Consider the following 15,702-nt stretch of genomic DNA (forward strand, 5'->3'; position numbering starts at 1 on the left):
TGGATGGGATTGTGACCCATGGCAGATTACATGCATACTGACACATCTAGGGCAATTTACACACCATTTTACCTAAAAACAAATTTTTGGAGTTTTTGAATAATGGGTGGATAGTCAAAATCTGTTTCATAGTCATTGTAGATATTGTGTTTCGCCTCTGGAGGGCAGAATAGGGCACTCATTTATCACGGAGACAAAAAAAAAGATACCAAGGGCAGTTTTTATATTTATCATTTTCATTTGAAATCCAGTTTAGTTTTAGTTTTTAATGTGGTTTTGTTAGTTTTTTTTGAAAATATATTTCTATTTAGTTTATATATAGTTTCATTTTCATTTTTATTAGCTTTATTTTTAGGGACAGACTGTCTGATCTTTAGAGAATCCTTCCTGAATACACAGTGCATATTATGTACTAATGTCCTCAACATGTTCCAGGTATTATTAATGTTAATTAAATATAAACAAATCATTACTTTAGCTATGTAGTATTTCAAAATGACACCCAAATGTATTTTTTTTTTTGTGCATTTTTTTTTATTTCAAGCAATTTCTGAAGCAATATTTATGGTTTTGTTCAGTTATATCCTTTCATGTTTTCTTATATCAGAATTATATCATACATATTTCAACTGTTGGAAGATAAGATGTTTTCTCGCCTTTGTGCCTACCGACACTTCAGGCGTTAGTCAAGATTACAGATTACAGTTTACAGTTTTTCTGAGTCGCTCTGGTACATTTCTCGAATCATCCTTAAAATTTGCCAAACAGCATTTCTTGGAGCAATTCATACAAACAGCACCATGTGACGGATCATCTGCAAAAGCCTGTAACTTCCTCAAAATTCTTAGTTTACTCCTCAAACATCAATATTTAGGTCAATAAACTTGTCAGTGTCATCAGAATGAAAAGTCATTGTGTCATTGTTCACAAACAAGATGGTCAAAATGCTTAAACATGTTGTCAATATAACAATATACTATATTATCAAATGTAAACAACGGCTAAGGTTTTGATGACAATGACTAAATATGCACGAAGTTGTACTTTTTCTGTATGACGTATATCAGTTTCAACAGTACAAAGTTACAAATACTGTATATATACTATAACACACAAACACACACATATGTATACATATGTACACACTAAGTATGCATGCATATATGTGTGTGTGTGCGCTACAGTATACACACAGTATGTAACTGTATAAACTATATTTACTATATACCATAAAATGCAAGTGGAATACTGTAATATGAAGCATTGCAGTAAGTACACAATATTACAGTACAGTGCACATTGTTGGATTACATATCTGTTGTCTCTTTGAAACGTTTGACTGATTGAGGATATGGATGTTGTCCCAACATTCAACCGTACCCTTCGACAAGCCTCGGCCATTGTAAGGCCACGATGGAGGATATGTTCATTTCCTTGTTGTCCTTCCACTGCCAAATTGTAACATTGTGTTGTGCTCTGTCAATATATGCTTGCCAACTGAAGGTTCATGAGATGTACCTCTGAACAATTTTAGAGTTCTGGTTGATCACTGGTCGATCTAACGCTTTAAACATTCCCCTATTGGTGAAAACCAAGATTCAACTCATTGAGCAATTCAGGACACATTTATTTTTTAAAAAACTGTAATAGAAGATGTATAGACAATAGGTTCGACTGATTATGTCAACTGGTTCATCCATTTTGCATGTAATGACTTATACAATGAACTAATGCCTGGATGTGAAACTCTGAGCTATTAGTTAAGTTCTCCCCAAGCGACCTCGATGGGCCGAATGGCCTCCTCTCGTTTGTATAGTTCTTATGTTCTTATGTTTTGGGGGTAAGACTATTCAACAGAGTACCAGAATATTACATTTTGATTAACACGTCATAAACAATTGTAGGAATCAGTAGATGATTGACTGTGCCAAAGCATTTGTAATTTGATCAAAACAATGAAACTTTGCATTTATGATGTGCACAAGTGAGTCGATGATGTGGAGGTTGTACAAGTAGTTATATTTTCATTTCTGATCTGAGAAATGTACCAAAGTGACTGAGAAAAAAGTGTAACTAAGACTAGACTTAAGTCTTCAGTCTGAGCATTATATCTAGTTGTTGTTTGCCATTCATTATACCTAAAGTTTATTGCCATCACAGCCTGCCTACTTTATTGTTTAAAGCGTAAGATCCATTCGGCATCCTGAGTGTGCAATTGACTCGCTCTCCGCAGTTAATTATGCACCAGAGAGAGCGGCAGCTGGTTAAGCGGTTTAAAGTCTCCTCACTGTCGGAGCTGCTGTTCCTTCCGCATCACCAAGATATTGGGTGAATTTGTTTTGTTTTTGAACAAGGCGTAAATTGATTGAATTTTGTTGTCTTCTTTATGAGATACATGAAAATGTCAAGAGAATTATCTGGGATTTTATTTGTGGTGATTTCCTTCTTGGTGCGCTTATTATGAAAAAAAGGACAGGATTGGTTTAACTGAGCTTGACCTTTTCTTTTTTTAGGTAGGAAGGTATTTTTTAGAGGAAGGTATTTCTTCACTTAAGATTAAATCTGTTACTTGTACTTAATACTATACAGTCACATTCCTATAATACAGACCGAGCCAAAAGTATTGGTGTCCTTCCACTTTTTAAAAAAATGAATCACAATTTTCCATAAAATAAGTTGAAATTGACATCCTTTATTCCCCATTGCACAGAGCAAGCAGTTTTCTGTTCATAACCAGAGCAGAAATGTACTGGGCCAGATCCGGTTCACGGATCTGCGGCAATTTCTGAACAACATTTGTCCTGGATCCGGATCAGACTCATCTTATTATGTGGGTAGATGTTTTTAGTAATTTATGCCTGCCTTATGAAGCTCTCAGCTATAATGCACTATAGATACCATCATAATGCAGTACAAAGCACCCTTAATGCTTATACTGACCATTACAATGTATCATTAAGGTATCCATAGTGCATTATAGATACCTATAATGCTTCATAAGGCAGTCATAATGTGTAATAAACATGGCTATAATGTCTTATGCCTTTTTAGAAATATTTATAGCTATGTTTATGAATGAATTATTATTTGTTATGAATGTACTTATAAATTGCTAAAAACAAGTCTGAAAAATTAATGCCGGAGAAAAATGTCTTTGATCTGCTTTTGTTGAGTGAATATCTGTATGATGATTCAGGAATTTGCATCATGGACTGTGATTTTGCAGTCAGTGAAATGTTTTGTAAAATGAAGACATCAAGCTCAATGAGTGTTTTCATGCCAATTTCACATTAAGGCTAAGCTGGGGGAAAATGAGTAATGTTCTGCAATAATAAGTATGAATGTAGGCTCTGTCCTGCATGAAGGAAGATGAGTACCTTTATCCTTTGTATTTCTGAGTTGTTTTTGATTCTGTTATTTAAATGGAATAATTATGAGTAAGCTCACATGTCAGTAATTTACTGAAAGGTCTTCCAAATACCTTTCTGTTTACTTGTTTGTGTGGTTTAAAGCAACTGAAGCGAGCAATTGCACAGCCAGCAGCCAGAGTGAGTTTGCGGTACCTTCGTAGGTCATTTCGGCGCTGGCAGAGAGTCAGGCTCTTCACTCTGCTGTTTGTGCGCCCCCCCAGGCAGCGCCTTGAGGCAGCTCGCTCAGCCGTAATGGTCTTCGTGCCTGCCTGGCTGCTTGGGATATTAGACCCTCACTTTCATAACTCTGCATCACTCTGGGGGACACAGGTTCATTATAGTTACACTTCACCGCTCTATAGACTCTCATTTCCCCCCCCCAATCTCACTGATTACTAAAAATAACAAAATAGGGTTTGGGAGAAGATCCGTCTCGATGAGCCTGACGCGGTGTGAATAGACGAAAAGGCCACAGTACAGATGCATTTATAGGGGTGAGAAAAACATTACAGGTTACTGGGTACTGATGGCAAACTTCAGAAAGGCAGAGACGTACAAATAATCACTGATTCTTTTTAGTTAATAGAAACTTATAGAAAAGAAAAGAAGTTAAAGAAATTGTTACCTGTACGAAGGTGGCTAGGGAAATGTTAAATCCAAAATGTCAGGATAAACAAGAGTGGCTTCCAAGAGGAGTACGGGCTGGGCCAGTAAAGTTCAACACATTGACTGGAAGGAGGAGAGAAGCTACACAGCCCCAAGCCAAACCCTAGCTCTAATTCTGAAGGCCTGCCATTTCAGCTGGAAGCTTCCAGCAGCCCGTGCACTGCTCATCACCATGGCTGAGCGCAGGTTCCTCTTGAGGCCTGTAGTGTTCAGACCTGGAGTTTTGCGTCCCTTCACCATTTCTGGTGCTTCACTGACAACTCTCACCTCAGAAGTTGTGTGGGTTTGTGCTGCATGTGATTACATGGGATAAGGTGTGTCTGGCAACCATACTGGATGGTGGGGTGAGGGGCACCAGATGGGCATCTCCTTCACTTGCAGATGCCTGACAGAGAATAGAGGGAGAGCTGAGAGTTCCTGGCTGCACATAGATCTCCAGTACAATCCTGATAGGAGCACAGAGAACATGCAGGTATAGGGCTCCTTTATCTGATAATAGAGATTAAAATGAACAGCTCACAGGTGCACATCTTATTATTTTCATCACAGACATCCTCCATCACGTCACCTGTCCGAACTTAGATGTCTTATTCCTTTGAAACTTAAAAGAGAAGGTAAGGAACAAGCAGAGCTGCACACCTGAGCACAGTCTATCCAAAGTCTTCACCCATGTCTGGTTACGCTCACAATAAGCATCCTGCACTATGAAATAAACAGCCGCAGAAAAAAGAGACCGCAGTACAGCTTTTTTTTCCACAGAGTTCTCCATTTATGGGTGTGCATCTGTGAATAGTATATTTTTTGCAAGCTGCAGCCTGATTATTCCCTGTTTCCCTGATCAATGAAGGGCTACTTCTTTGCTTTATGGGATTTCACTCCTGCTTCTAGGCCTGAAACGAATGCAGATTTGTTTTAAAAATATTTTTTTTTCCAGAGCTATAACACACAAGTTTTTATATAATTGTAAATGATTTCCGTATCGTCCTTTCTAAGACAAATTACATGCATCTAACTGTTCATGTCTGGGATAATGATTTACTTAGAATTAAACTGTAGTAAAAATACATACTTAATTTTGGAACCTTTTAATAAATGGGGAGTGATGACCCCGTGTTCAAACAGTTCTCAGATACTTTGCACTTCCAGTCTGTATGTGGTAATAGTGGCCTCTAGTGTCAAATGTGTGTATTTCCATTTTTGGTATATGGTATGTGATTGAGCCACCCTAAGTATTTGATTGCCCCTCCCCCAAATGAGCCATCATGCCCCATCCCAAATGCCACCCTCTAAAGACACCGTGTTTTATTTCATTTTAATTTTATTTTTTAACAAAGGCATTCATCCTAAAACCACTTTTATCCCCACTGCCTATAGCTGACACCAATCCCACATGATGGATGGGAATCTTGGGCTGGGCCACTCATCAGAAACCAATGAATATACCATTTTCATTTTTTTTATTCAAATAAAGCACCTGAGGTTTTGGGCCTTATGGTATCATATATATCACCCAACACAGACCAATCCAATAAAGTTCCAACTTTCTTAGAGCCTCTGTCACTCTGGGACCCTTGGAATCGTCCTAACCTTCCCCTCTTTATGGCACCTCAGCACACCCTTAGACCGGCCAATAGCGATCAGCGACAGATAATAGGCCACACCCACCTTCCACTCCCACGACCTGACTGTCCAGCAAATCCTTCATATGAGGAGTTGGGAGAAGCCAGGAACCGCTCGCCGCTGGTAAGCTGCAGCCTGCCTTGCCTTGCCGTTCCCATGGCGATATGAGCTACAGGCCATCCGAGATGCCTGCTAAATCAACTGGATCATCTGCGGTGCGTTTGACTTTCAACTAAAATGAACCGGACTTAGAGTGCCAGACACAATATCACTTTCAGGTGTTCATCATATATAATGCTCATTATACTGTTTCTCAAGAAAATTATCTGTTCAGTTTGGATCAACACTGAGATTTTGGTTTAAGTTGTGTACAATTTTGCTTGGTAATTTGATTTTACCAAGAACAGTCTTAACTGAATTTACCAAATACCACCAAACTACAAATCTTGGTAAACCAATTTTTAATGTATAAATCAAATCTTATAAATATGCATTTTATATTGACACAGAGTACAAAAAAAGTATACATTTTATACAATCCACAGTGAAAGCGGGAAATAGAGTCAGATCGGAATCCTGCAACCTCTCTCTGAAATCCTGACCCGAAGTGTCGTCATTCCGTGATGAAACGGCAGAGTCGAGCAGAAGATCTCAGTGATCCTGATCAGGTCCACTTCACAGTTTGGTGTGAGGTCACTTTCGGATTCTCCGGTGTGGTTCTCTTTTCTCGTCCAATGAGAAGGGTCCAGCTCCCTCCCGTTTGAGACGTCCCCATAGCACAGCTCCCTCTCCCTCACAGCTCGCTCCTGCCTCCTCCTGGCCTTCACTTTAAACCACACGCACTTCGTTTGTTTTGCTGCTGTCAGTCTGTGCAGACTCGTGTTTTCACCGCCCCCCCCCTCCGCCCCGGGAGTGTGCCCCCTTGTGCTCTCTCGACCAAATGCGGATGAGCTCAGCAAATGCCATCACGTGGTGGACAATGCCGTTCCCGATGGGGGAGTATCCAGGCGAAGAAAGGGACGCTATCGGCGCCCCCTATAGGCGCTCTGTCGCTGAGCCACTCGCCTGCAGGAGGCGCAACACGCGGTCTGGTAGTAGTTATACACGCAAAGGCGGGCCTGAACCACCACGTTGCAGTTGTAGTACTTGTCCTGACAGTTCTCATCTGAATGAAAACAGGACAGATAATGCATATGCTGAGGACATGACTTATCCAGGCTTATCCAGACTGAACAAACTGTGGAAGTTATATGGAGTAACAAGTTGTTGTTATGAGTTTTAGAAGAGACAATACTGACTGTTGTACAACACCGTGATGTAATTCATTTGTGGTTTAAGAGGCACAGTGACTTATGTCATAGGCCTGGCCCATGAGGTACAGTACCATGCAAAAGTCTTAATGTTAAAAGCTGTTGGTAGTAAGTATATATTTGCTCAGAGAAAAAAAACACACACTTAACATTAGAAAGTATGCAAATTAACAGTGACATAAAAAACAAGCAAGAATATCTTCTGTTCTCCAAAAAGTTACTGAAGTATCTTCTTAGCTGGCTAGATGAACACAGCTTCAGTTCCCAAACCTCTCCTCAGGGGCATCCCAGCCATTCCATGTGTTTGTTAAATTTCACCACCAACTCAATTAATGAATCAACTCAAATTTAGAACATAAGAACATAAGAAATTTACAAACGAGAGGAGGCCATTCAGCCCATCAAGCTCGTTTGGGGAGAACTTAACTAATAGCTCAGAGTTGTTAAAATCTTATCTAGCTCTGATTTAAAGGAACCCATGGTTTTAGCTTCCGCTACACTAGCAGGAAGACTATTCCATACTCTAACTACACGCTGTGTAAAGAAGTGCTTCCTCAAATTTGTTTTAAAATGTTCTCCCGCTTATTTCCACTTATGGCCACGAGTTCTAGTATTTAGACTAATATTGAAATAGTCATTTGGCTGAACAGCATCCAGACCCGTTAGAATCTTATAGACTTGAATCATATCCCCCCTTAGTCTCCTTTGCTCAAGGCTAAACAGATTCAGTTCCGCTAACCTCTCCTCATAAGACATTCCTCTAAGACCAGGAATCATTCTCGTAGCTCTTCGTTGCACCTTTTCTAAGGCAGCAATGTCCTTCTTGAGGTATGGTGACTAGGGTTGCAAAATTCCCGGAATTTTCAAAGATGGAAACTTTCCATGGGAATTAACGGGAATTAATGGGAATAAACAGGAATTAACGGGAATAAACTGGGAATTTTCAAAATTGAAGGTTGGCTCTTCTTAGGGAACTTAAATATAGTTGAGCAAAGTATATTTTAGCATAATATTGACAAAAACAAACAAATGCAATTCAAATACACTTGAATATCCATGCCATTCCTTAATCACATGTACAGAGCACATGCTTGCTGCATGGCTATTGAGACCACCTACTGACACTGTGCATGCCTCCATCACATGTACACATGGACCACACTTTTGAGCCTGAAGGACAAAGAGTATTGAAGGCACACATTTGAGCCTGTGGACTTAACAAGTGAGGTAAGTTTTGATGATATTATGGGAAAATATATTCATTAAATGTTTAAATTGTGAATATCACATAAAATGTATTAATCTGGTAGATAGCAATCTGATAAGATGCTAAATAAAATGCTAGCATCTGTTAGATGCTAAATAAGCCATAGCTAGTATAACATAAAGAAGATGCTAGCTTCCTCATTTGGCTGTTTTGTTTTGAAGATCATTCCAGGGGCTCGTTCTTCGTACGTCGCTAACTCAGTTAGCTGGATTTGATTGTTGACGATTTGGCATGATCTTGGATTGTTTGGTTCTTTGAAGCTCATCCTGGACTTGCTGTCATAGCAACAGGTGCGCAAGCTTAAACCTGCTCGGGAGCAGGCTTATTTCATGTAAACAGGGTTTAGGCTGCGCTCCTGGCGGGTTATGATTGGTTGAAATGGCGAGGTCACATGTGATTGGTTAAAGAGCACGACTGATTATATTTATGCTTGGAAATAATATATTCCCAGTTAGTTCTCCTAAATTCCCATTAATTTCCATAATTCCCATTATTTCCATGGAAAGTTTCCAATATGGAATATTTCCAAAATTCCCAAGCTTAACTTACCATGGAAATTTACCGGAAACTTTCCGGAAATTTACCGGAAATTTTCCGCCCCTTTGCAACCCTAATGGTGACCAAACCTGCACACAGTATTCTAGGTGGGGTCTTACCAAGGAATTATATAAGTGTAACATCACCTCCCTTGACTTAAACTCCACACACCTAGAGATATTCTGTTCGCCTTTTTTATTGCTTCCCCACACTGGCGAGAGTGGGACATGGAAGCATCAACATACATACCGAGATCTTTCTCGTAATCAGCTACCTTTATTTCAGTGGAACCCATAAAATGTCTGTACTTTATATTTCTGCTCCCTGCATGGATTACCTTACATTTATCTGTGTTAAATTTCATCTGCCAAGTATCAGCCCATTCGCTAGTTCAGCAACTAATTGAGCTATTGATGAGCCATATGAGCTGAGGTTGTCAAATAAACACTGGAGTATTGGATGGTTGCTGCAGGTACTGGGGTAACTTCAGGAGAGGTTCTGAAATGGTTAAGCTGACACACTTTGACAGGCATAATATCATAGTTTTACACCAACATAAAGATCATTTAAACATCATTTTCTTTGACTGCCTAAGGCAGGGGTATCAAACTCCAGGCCTGGAGGGCCGGAGCCCTGTGTAGCTTTGTTCGTTCTATGTTTCTCTGACCCTGCAGGGCTGGAGTTTGACACTCCTGGCCTAAGGCTTTTACGCAGTACTGTAGATCAGGCGTAGGCCGGTATCAGCACTTCAGGATCAGGGTTGCCTATCCCTGGTATAGTCCCATCAGCCCAACCATGTTTTTTAAAACACCTCCAAACATCTTCTAACAGATTATCATGGTCATGGTGGCAGGGGCCTGTAGCCTGTCCTGCGCTAAGGGCACAAGGCAGGGGTACAACCCTGGACAGGATGCCCGTCCATCGCAGGGCACACGCTGACACACACACACACACCCATACACAATGGCAGGGTTCCCCAATTCCAATCCTGGAGAGCCAGTCTGCAACACAGTTTGCAGGTTTCCCTGCTCAGACACTGCTCAAAATAAATAAATCACAGGGCCCTGATGGCATCTTACCTATAGTGTTAAAAGAGATGAGGGATATTATTTGCCGACCCTTAACATTACTGTTTCAAAAATCCTTATCTGAAGGTGTGGTACCTTCTGATTGGAAGCATGCCAACATAACGCCCATTTTCAAAAAAGGGGATAGAAGTAATTTGTCAAACTATAGGCCAATCAGTCTAACTTGTATAACTGGTAAAGTTATGGAGGCTATAATCAAAGAGAAAATGGTAGATTACCTGGACTCAAATAACATTTTGAGGGATAGCCAGCATGGATTTAGGAGAGGTAGATCCTGTTTAACAAATCTGTTGGAGTTTTTTGAGGAAGCTACTCAGGAAGTTGATGATAAGAAGGCCTATGATGTCATCTACTTAGATTTGCAAAAGGCTTTTGATGTTGTTCCCCACAAGAGGCTCTCACTTAAACTCAAAGCGACAGGTATTTTAGGAACTGTAGCGACCTGGATTGATAACTGGTTAACGGATAGGAAGCAGCGAGTAGTTATAAGAGGCTCAATGTCACAGTGGGCCTGCGTTCATAGTGGGGTACCGCAGGGTTCAATTTTAGGACCACTTTTGTTCCTAATTTACATAAATGATATAGACACCAATATATACAGTAAACTGGTGAAATTTGCAGATGACACCAAGGTGGGTGGTGTAGCAGATACTGAACTAGCGGCTCAGCAGCTACAGCGGGATCTTAATTTAATTAGTGACTGGGCTGACACCTGGCAGATGAAATTTAACATAGACAAATGTAAGGTACTCCATGTAGGGAGCAGAAATATAAAGTACAGGTATTTTATGGGACCTACTGAAATAAAGGTAGCTGATTATGAGAAAGACCTTGGTGTGTATGTTGATGCTTCCATGTCTCATTCTCGCCAGTGCGGGGAAGCAATAAAAAAGGCCAATAGGATGTTGGGGTATATCTCCAGGTGTGTGGAGTTTGTCAAGGGAGGTAATGCTAAGATTATACAATTCCTTGGTGAGACCTCACCTAGAATATTGTGTACAGGTTTGGTCACCATATCTTAAAAAGGACATAGCGGCCTTAGAAAAGGTGCAGCGTAGGGCCACAAGAATGATTCCTGGTCTTAGAGGAATGTCATACGAGGAAAGGTTATTTGAGCTAAATCTGTTCAGCCTCAAGCAAAGGAGACTGAGGGGGGACATGATCCAGGTCTATAAGATTCTAACAGGTTTGGATGCTGTTCAACCGAATAGTTACTTCAGCATTAGTTCAAATACAAGAACTCGTGGCCATAGGTGGAAATTAGCGGGAGAACATTTCAAACTGGATTTAAGGAAGCACTTCTTTACACAGTGTGTAGTCAGAGTATGGAATAGTCTTCCTGATAACGTAGTGCAAGCTGAATCCTTGGGTTCCTTTAAATCAGAGCTAGATAAGATTTTAACAACTCTGAGCTATTAGTTAAGTTCTCCCCAAGCGAGCTCGATGGGCTGAATGGCCTCCTCTCGTTTGTATAGTTCTTATGTTCTTATGTTCTTATGACACACCTACTAAACCTGGTAATTGGCTAGTGAGCTGAATAACTGTGTTGCAGACTGGTCCTCCAGCCCCGGAACTGTGGACCCCTGCTCTATGGACAATCTCAAGGTGCCAGTCAGCCTAACTGCATGTGTCTGTAGTGCAAGAGGAAACCAGAGGAAACCTGCATGACACGGGGAGAGCATGCACCCATGCATGGGATTCGAACCCCCAGTCCTGGAGGTGTGACCCACAGCTCTCCCCTGCATGACAGATGCCCGCTTACCGAACTCGGGGAGACAGGGCTCAGGGTGGCAGCTCTGTCGCTCCTCGGGGCGCAGCCAGTCCTCGCAGGCCTTGCTGGGTACCATCTGATCTGTGAGGCAGCACACCTCCCGCACCTGGAAGCCCCCCTCGCACGTCTTCGAGCACTGCGGGACATACACAGGGGTCACGACCTCCCCACCGGTCAAAATCCAAACAGAAAGAGGACATCCACCTTTTGTGTATGATTAACTGTTTCTGTTCATCCATTTGAGGGTTCAACATCCTCAGGTCTAATATCTCCACTGATTATCTATGATGTTGAATATCTAAGATGTTGAATGTCTCTCACAGCGTTTCTGCTGGTGACATTTCTCAGTGGTGGCCCCTCCTGCCAATATCTTTGTCACCATGGCAAAAAATCATCAATCCAACCAATCAATCATTGAATCCAATGTCTTGGTGACTCGCTGGGGAAGATTCCCACCCCCTAAGGGGGGACATAAGATGCTCTTATAAAATTTAGGCAAAATGGAAAAGGAAAACTGGTGCAGTTAGGCTGAGCCACATACAGTTAGGCTGAGCCCCATATAGTTAGGCTGCATGCAGTGCAGTTAGGCTAAGCCACATACACTTAGGCTGAGCCCCATACAGTTAGGTTGCATGCAGTGCAGTTAGGCTAAGCCCCATGCAGTTAGGCTGCGTGCAGTGTAGGAAGCGGGCAAACTGCTGAGGAATTAGCAACTGTTAAACAAGTAATTATAACTGTCACTGAAAAATAATGAGCTTAACAGTAATTTAATAATGAGCCTATTAATTCAGATAATTATTAAGTGTATGTGTAGCTCCATAGGCAGAGAGGGAACATTCCAACACTAAACAACAATAATAAAAAAAAGAAAAATGCACTACAATGGTCTTATGTCTGCATTTTTTCCAGTAATACCACCCCCCCACCCCATAACACTCCCCCCACACCAAACCTCTTGATCCACAGTTCACATGTTCAAAAATATCAGGCAGGTCCTTCTGAAATTCCCTTTATGTTGCTTTTAATCAGAACTGATCTGGTGTGACGCTCAAATCTATAATAAGGGTTTTCGTAGATATCTAAGCAGCCTAGATGGCAAAGGACTCACTGCACTCCAGTCCGTGTGGTACCACTTGGCTCCGCAGGCCTTGAGCTGGCAGCTCTGCTGGTTGGGTGGACGCTCCAGGGAGGAGCACTCAGAAGGGGGCAGTACAGTGAAGGAGGCATCTGTTGTGGCCAGACACACCACCGCCCTCTGCTGGTCGCCCGGGCCACACTCTGCTGAACACTGATGGACAGCCGCAGAACAGGAGATCGGGCCATCAAACCGGGGCCGTGACGGCTAATGACAGGAAGTACTGAAAGGCATGAAGGTACCCATCCTTCCCCACCTGACTCCAGGAGCCCGTAAACCATTCTGTCCGATTCTCACAGGGGCCGCTGTTACAGGCTTGGAACTCAGAGGGGCGCTCCAGCCCACAGCCATCCAAGGGCAGGCTGCTGACAAGGTTTTTCAGACACAGGACACTACGGGTTTGGACTCCCATGCCACACTCAGCAGAGCACTGCGGACATGGGGTCAAAGGTCAAAGGTCAGCGCAGGTGCAAACGGTCTTATGAAAGAACAAGGATATAGACCAGGGGTTCTGTGTATAGCCAATCAGAAGCCACCCCAGGTCCTGGTCACATGCGTGTGGGAGGGACCTGTGTGTACGTGCCTGGCTGCTCCACTCAGAGAAAAACCAGCTCTTGGCGCAGGCGCCCATGTCGCAATTCTCCACGTCGTTGGGCCGCAGCTTCATGTTGCACTCGTCGTCGGTCACAAAGTCACCCACGTTGCTGACGCAGCGTACCTCCCGCGTCCTTTGACCCACGCCACAGGGCACAGAACACTGAGGAGAAAAAGAATAGGTAGAGTCATGTGACAGTCGTGTGACAATGATATTATCACCAATGTGACAGCATATGGCAGGTAGACATCAGTGATGCAGAACCTCACGTGGGAATATAATGCATATGTCACTGACGTGGAGTGAAATGTCAAATTATACAATGGATGGAAGAAAAATACACATTATGCAGAGCAAAGAAGCAGTGAATGAAAAATGAATTAAAATTTTAAGTGTTATATTATTACATTAACACCTCCACTGGTGGATGAGAATTGAGGCGGTGTTTGCATAGGGCCAGCGGACCCACCTTGCAAAAACACCTAGCTACAGAAACTTGCATAGTATATTAAAATAGAATACACTTCTAAAATGGCATAAAGTGACAGTGTTGAGTGTTTCAGGTCCAGAAACTACAAATCCAGACCAAGATTTTGTTTCTACCAACCAGGTGAGTAGCCTGTGAGTGCGACTCTTTATGCTCTACTGATTGGTAGAAAGAAAATCTTGGTCTGGATTTGTGGTTTCCGGACCTGAAACGTCCAACACTGCAAACTACAAGGCGGAGAGTAAAACGAGGAGGCAGAGACTCACGCTGGTCCATTCGGACCTGATCTGCCACTCGCTGCAGATCTTCAGCTGGCAGGTGCTGGCCGTCTCGGGCCTCTCCAGGTGCTGGCAGAGGCCCGCTGGCACGGTGAGGGTGCGGTTGGCGTACGCCTGCCTGCAGAGCACCTGCCGGTGCTGCATTCCCAGGCCGCAGGTCCGGCTGCACTCGGACCACTCGCCGATGTCCCAGCTGCATGACGCCGGCACAGAGGCCACAGTTTAAGCCGTCTATTCATTGCAGCTGCCGCAGCCCCATCTACTACATTTCCCGCATTCACCCAATTTATGTCGGTTGCGCAGATTATAAGGTTCTTTGACACACTGCAGTAAGCTTGAGGCACACGGCTAGAAACTACAAGCTATGACGACATCAGCCATGTAGAAATTCTTTGACTTGAAAACTTCAAGTAGCCCAAGAGCTATTTAAAATGTTTGCAATGCTGTCCTTTTGAGAGGAGGAAGCAACAGAGTGTTGTTTAATATTAAGTAGGCACTTGTGGAAACATCATAAGGAAGAATATTGTGAAATTGCGAGGCTTACTCAGATGAAGAATGCACCACTGTCTACTGTAAGTGTATATATATTTAAATAATTACTAAAAGTTCAGATTGGGACTCAGAATAGGCAGATATAGATATTGAATGGATCCAATCAGGCACCAAAAAAGTGGATGGGGATATCCCTAATATCAGTGTTGGACAGGGTTCCGCTAATCAGCTAACAGTTAACTTTTTTGTTAGCAGATTACTGTTTGTGCTAATTTTGAAAACAGTTAGCAGACCAATTAGCTTATGCTAAATTTAGTTCCGCCAAGCGTAATTTTTCTCAGGTAAAGTCAATGAAGTTACAAACATTTGTAAGTCCTAAAATCACACATATTTACACATATTAGTTTCGGTCTGTTGTGAGGATGTCTGTATCAGTCTATCTGGCACACTGTTGGCTGACTACATGTAAACACAAGACATGATTGGTCAATAACTTGTCATATATAAGGTAGTCTGGACTAAATGTAAGAAATAAAGTCCATTTATCCCGGGGAACCCTGAACTAAGTGAAGTACTGGGGCCAGTATCACAAATCTGGATTTCTTGCTTAGTCGTATAACTCGTCAGATTTAAGAACATAAGAAATTTACAAACGAGAGGAGGCCATTCGGCCCATCAAGCTCGTTTGGGGAGAACTTAGCTCAGAGTAGTCAAAATCTTATCTAGCTCTGATTTAAAGGAACCCAGGGTTTTAGCTTCCGCTACACTAGCAGGAAGACTATTCCATACTCTAACTACACGCTGTGTAAAGAAGTGCTTCCTCAAATTTGTTTTAAAATGTTCTCCCGCTAATTTCCATTTATGGCCACGAGTTCTTGTATTTAAACTAATATTAAAATAGTCATTTGGCTGAACAGCATCCAGATCCGTTAGAATCTTATAGACCTGGATCATGTCCCCCCTTAGTCTCCTTTGCTCAAGGCTAAACAGATTCAGCTCAGCTAACCTCTCCTCATAAGACATTTCAGGTGCCGCAGTTTAAATGG

General features: G+C 42.1%; 1 protein-coding gene and 1 long non-coding RNA gene across 2 annotated transcripts in view; one reads left to right on the plus strand and one right to left on the minus strand.

Annotated features, from left to right (window-relative positions):
* LOC111848224 (uncharacterized) overlaps positions 1-15,702 on the plus strand; it is a 41,118-nt gene that overhangs the window by 23,946 nt on the left and 1,470 nt on the right. The window lies entirely within an intron of this gene.
* Positions 6,143-15,702, minus strand: part of LOC111848223 (thrombospondin type-1 domain-containing protein 4-like) — a 46,512-nt gene continuing 36,952 nt past the window's right edge. The window contains exons 14-19 of the mRNA XM_023820063.2: positions 14,153-14,357; positions 13,388-13,561; positions 13,061-13,234; positions 12,778-12,957; positions 11,661-11,805; positions 6,143-6,861 (exon numbers count right to left, since the gene is read on the minus strand). Of these exons, the coding sequence (XP_023675831.1) occupies positions 6,719-6,861; positions 11,661-11,805; positions 12,778-12,957; positions 13,061-13,234; positions 13,388-13,561; positions 14,153-14,357 (1,021 nt within the window). The 3' untranslated portion in view covers positions 6,143-6,718. The remainder of the gene's footprint in view (positions 6,862-11,660; positions 11,806-12,777; positions 12,958-13,060; positions 13,235-13,387; positions 13,562-14,152; positions 14,358-15,702) is intronic.

Source organism: Paramormyrops kingsleyae, chromosome 13 (assembly GCF_048594095.1).
Source record: "Paramormyrops kingsleyae isolate MSU_618 chromosome 13, PKINGS_0.4, whole genome shotgun sequence".
Lineage (NCBI taxonomy): Eukaryota > Metazoa > Chordata > Actinopteri > Osteoglossiformes > Mormyridae > Paramormyrops > Paramormyrops kingsleyae.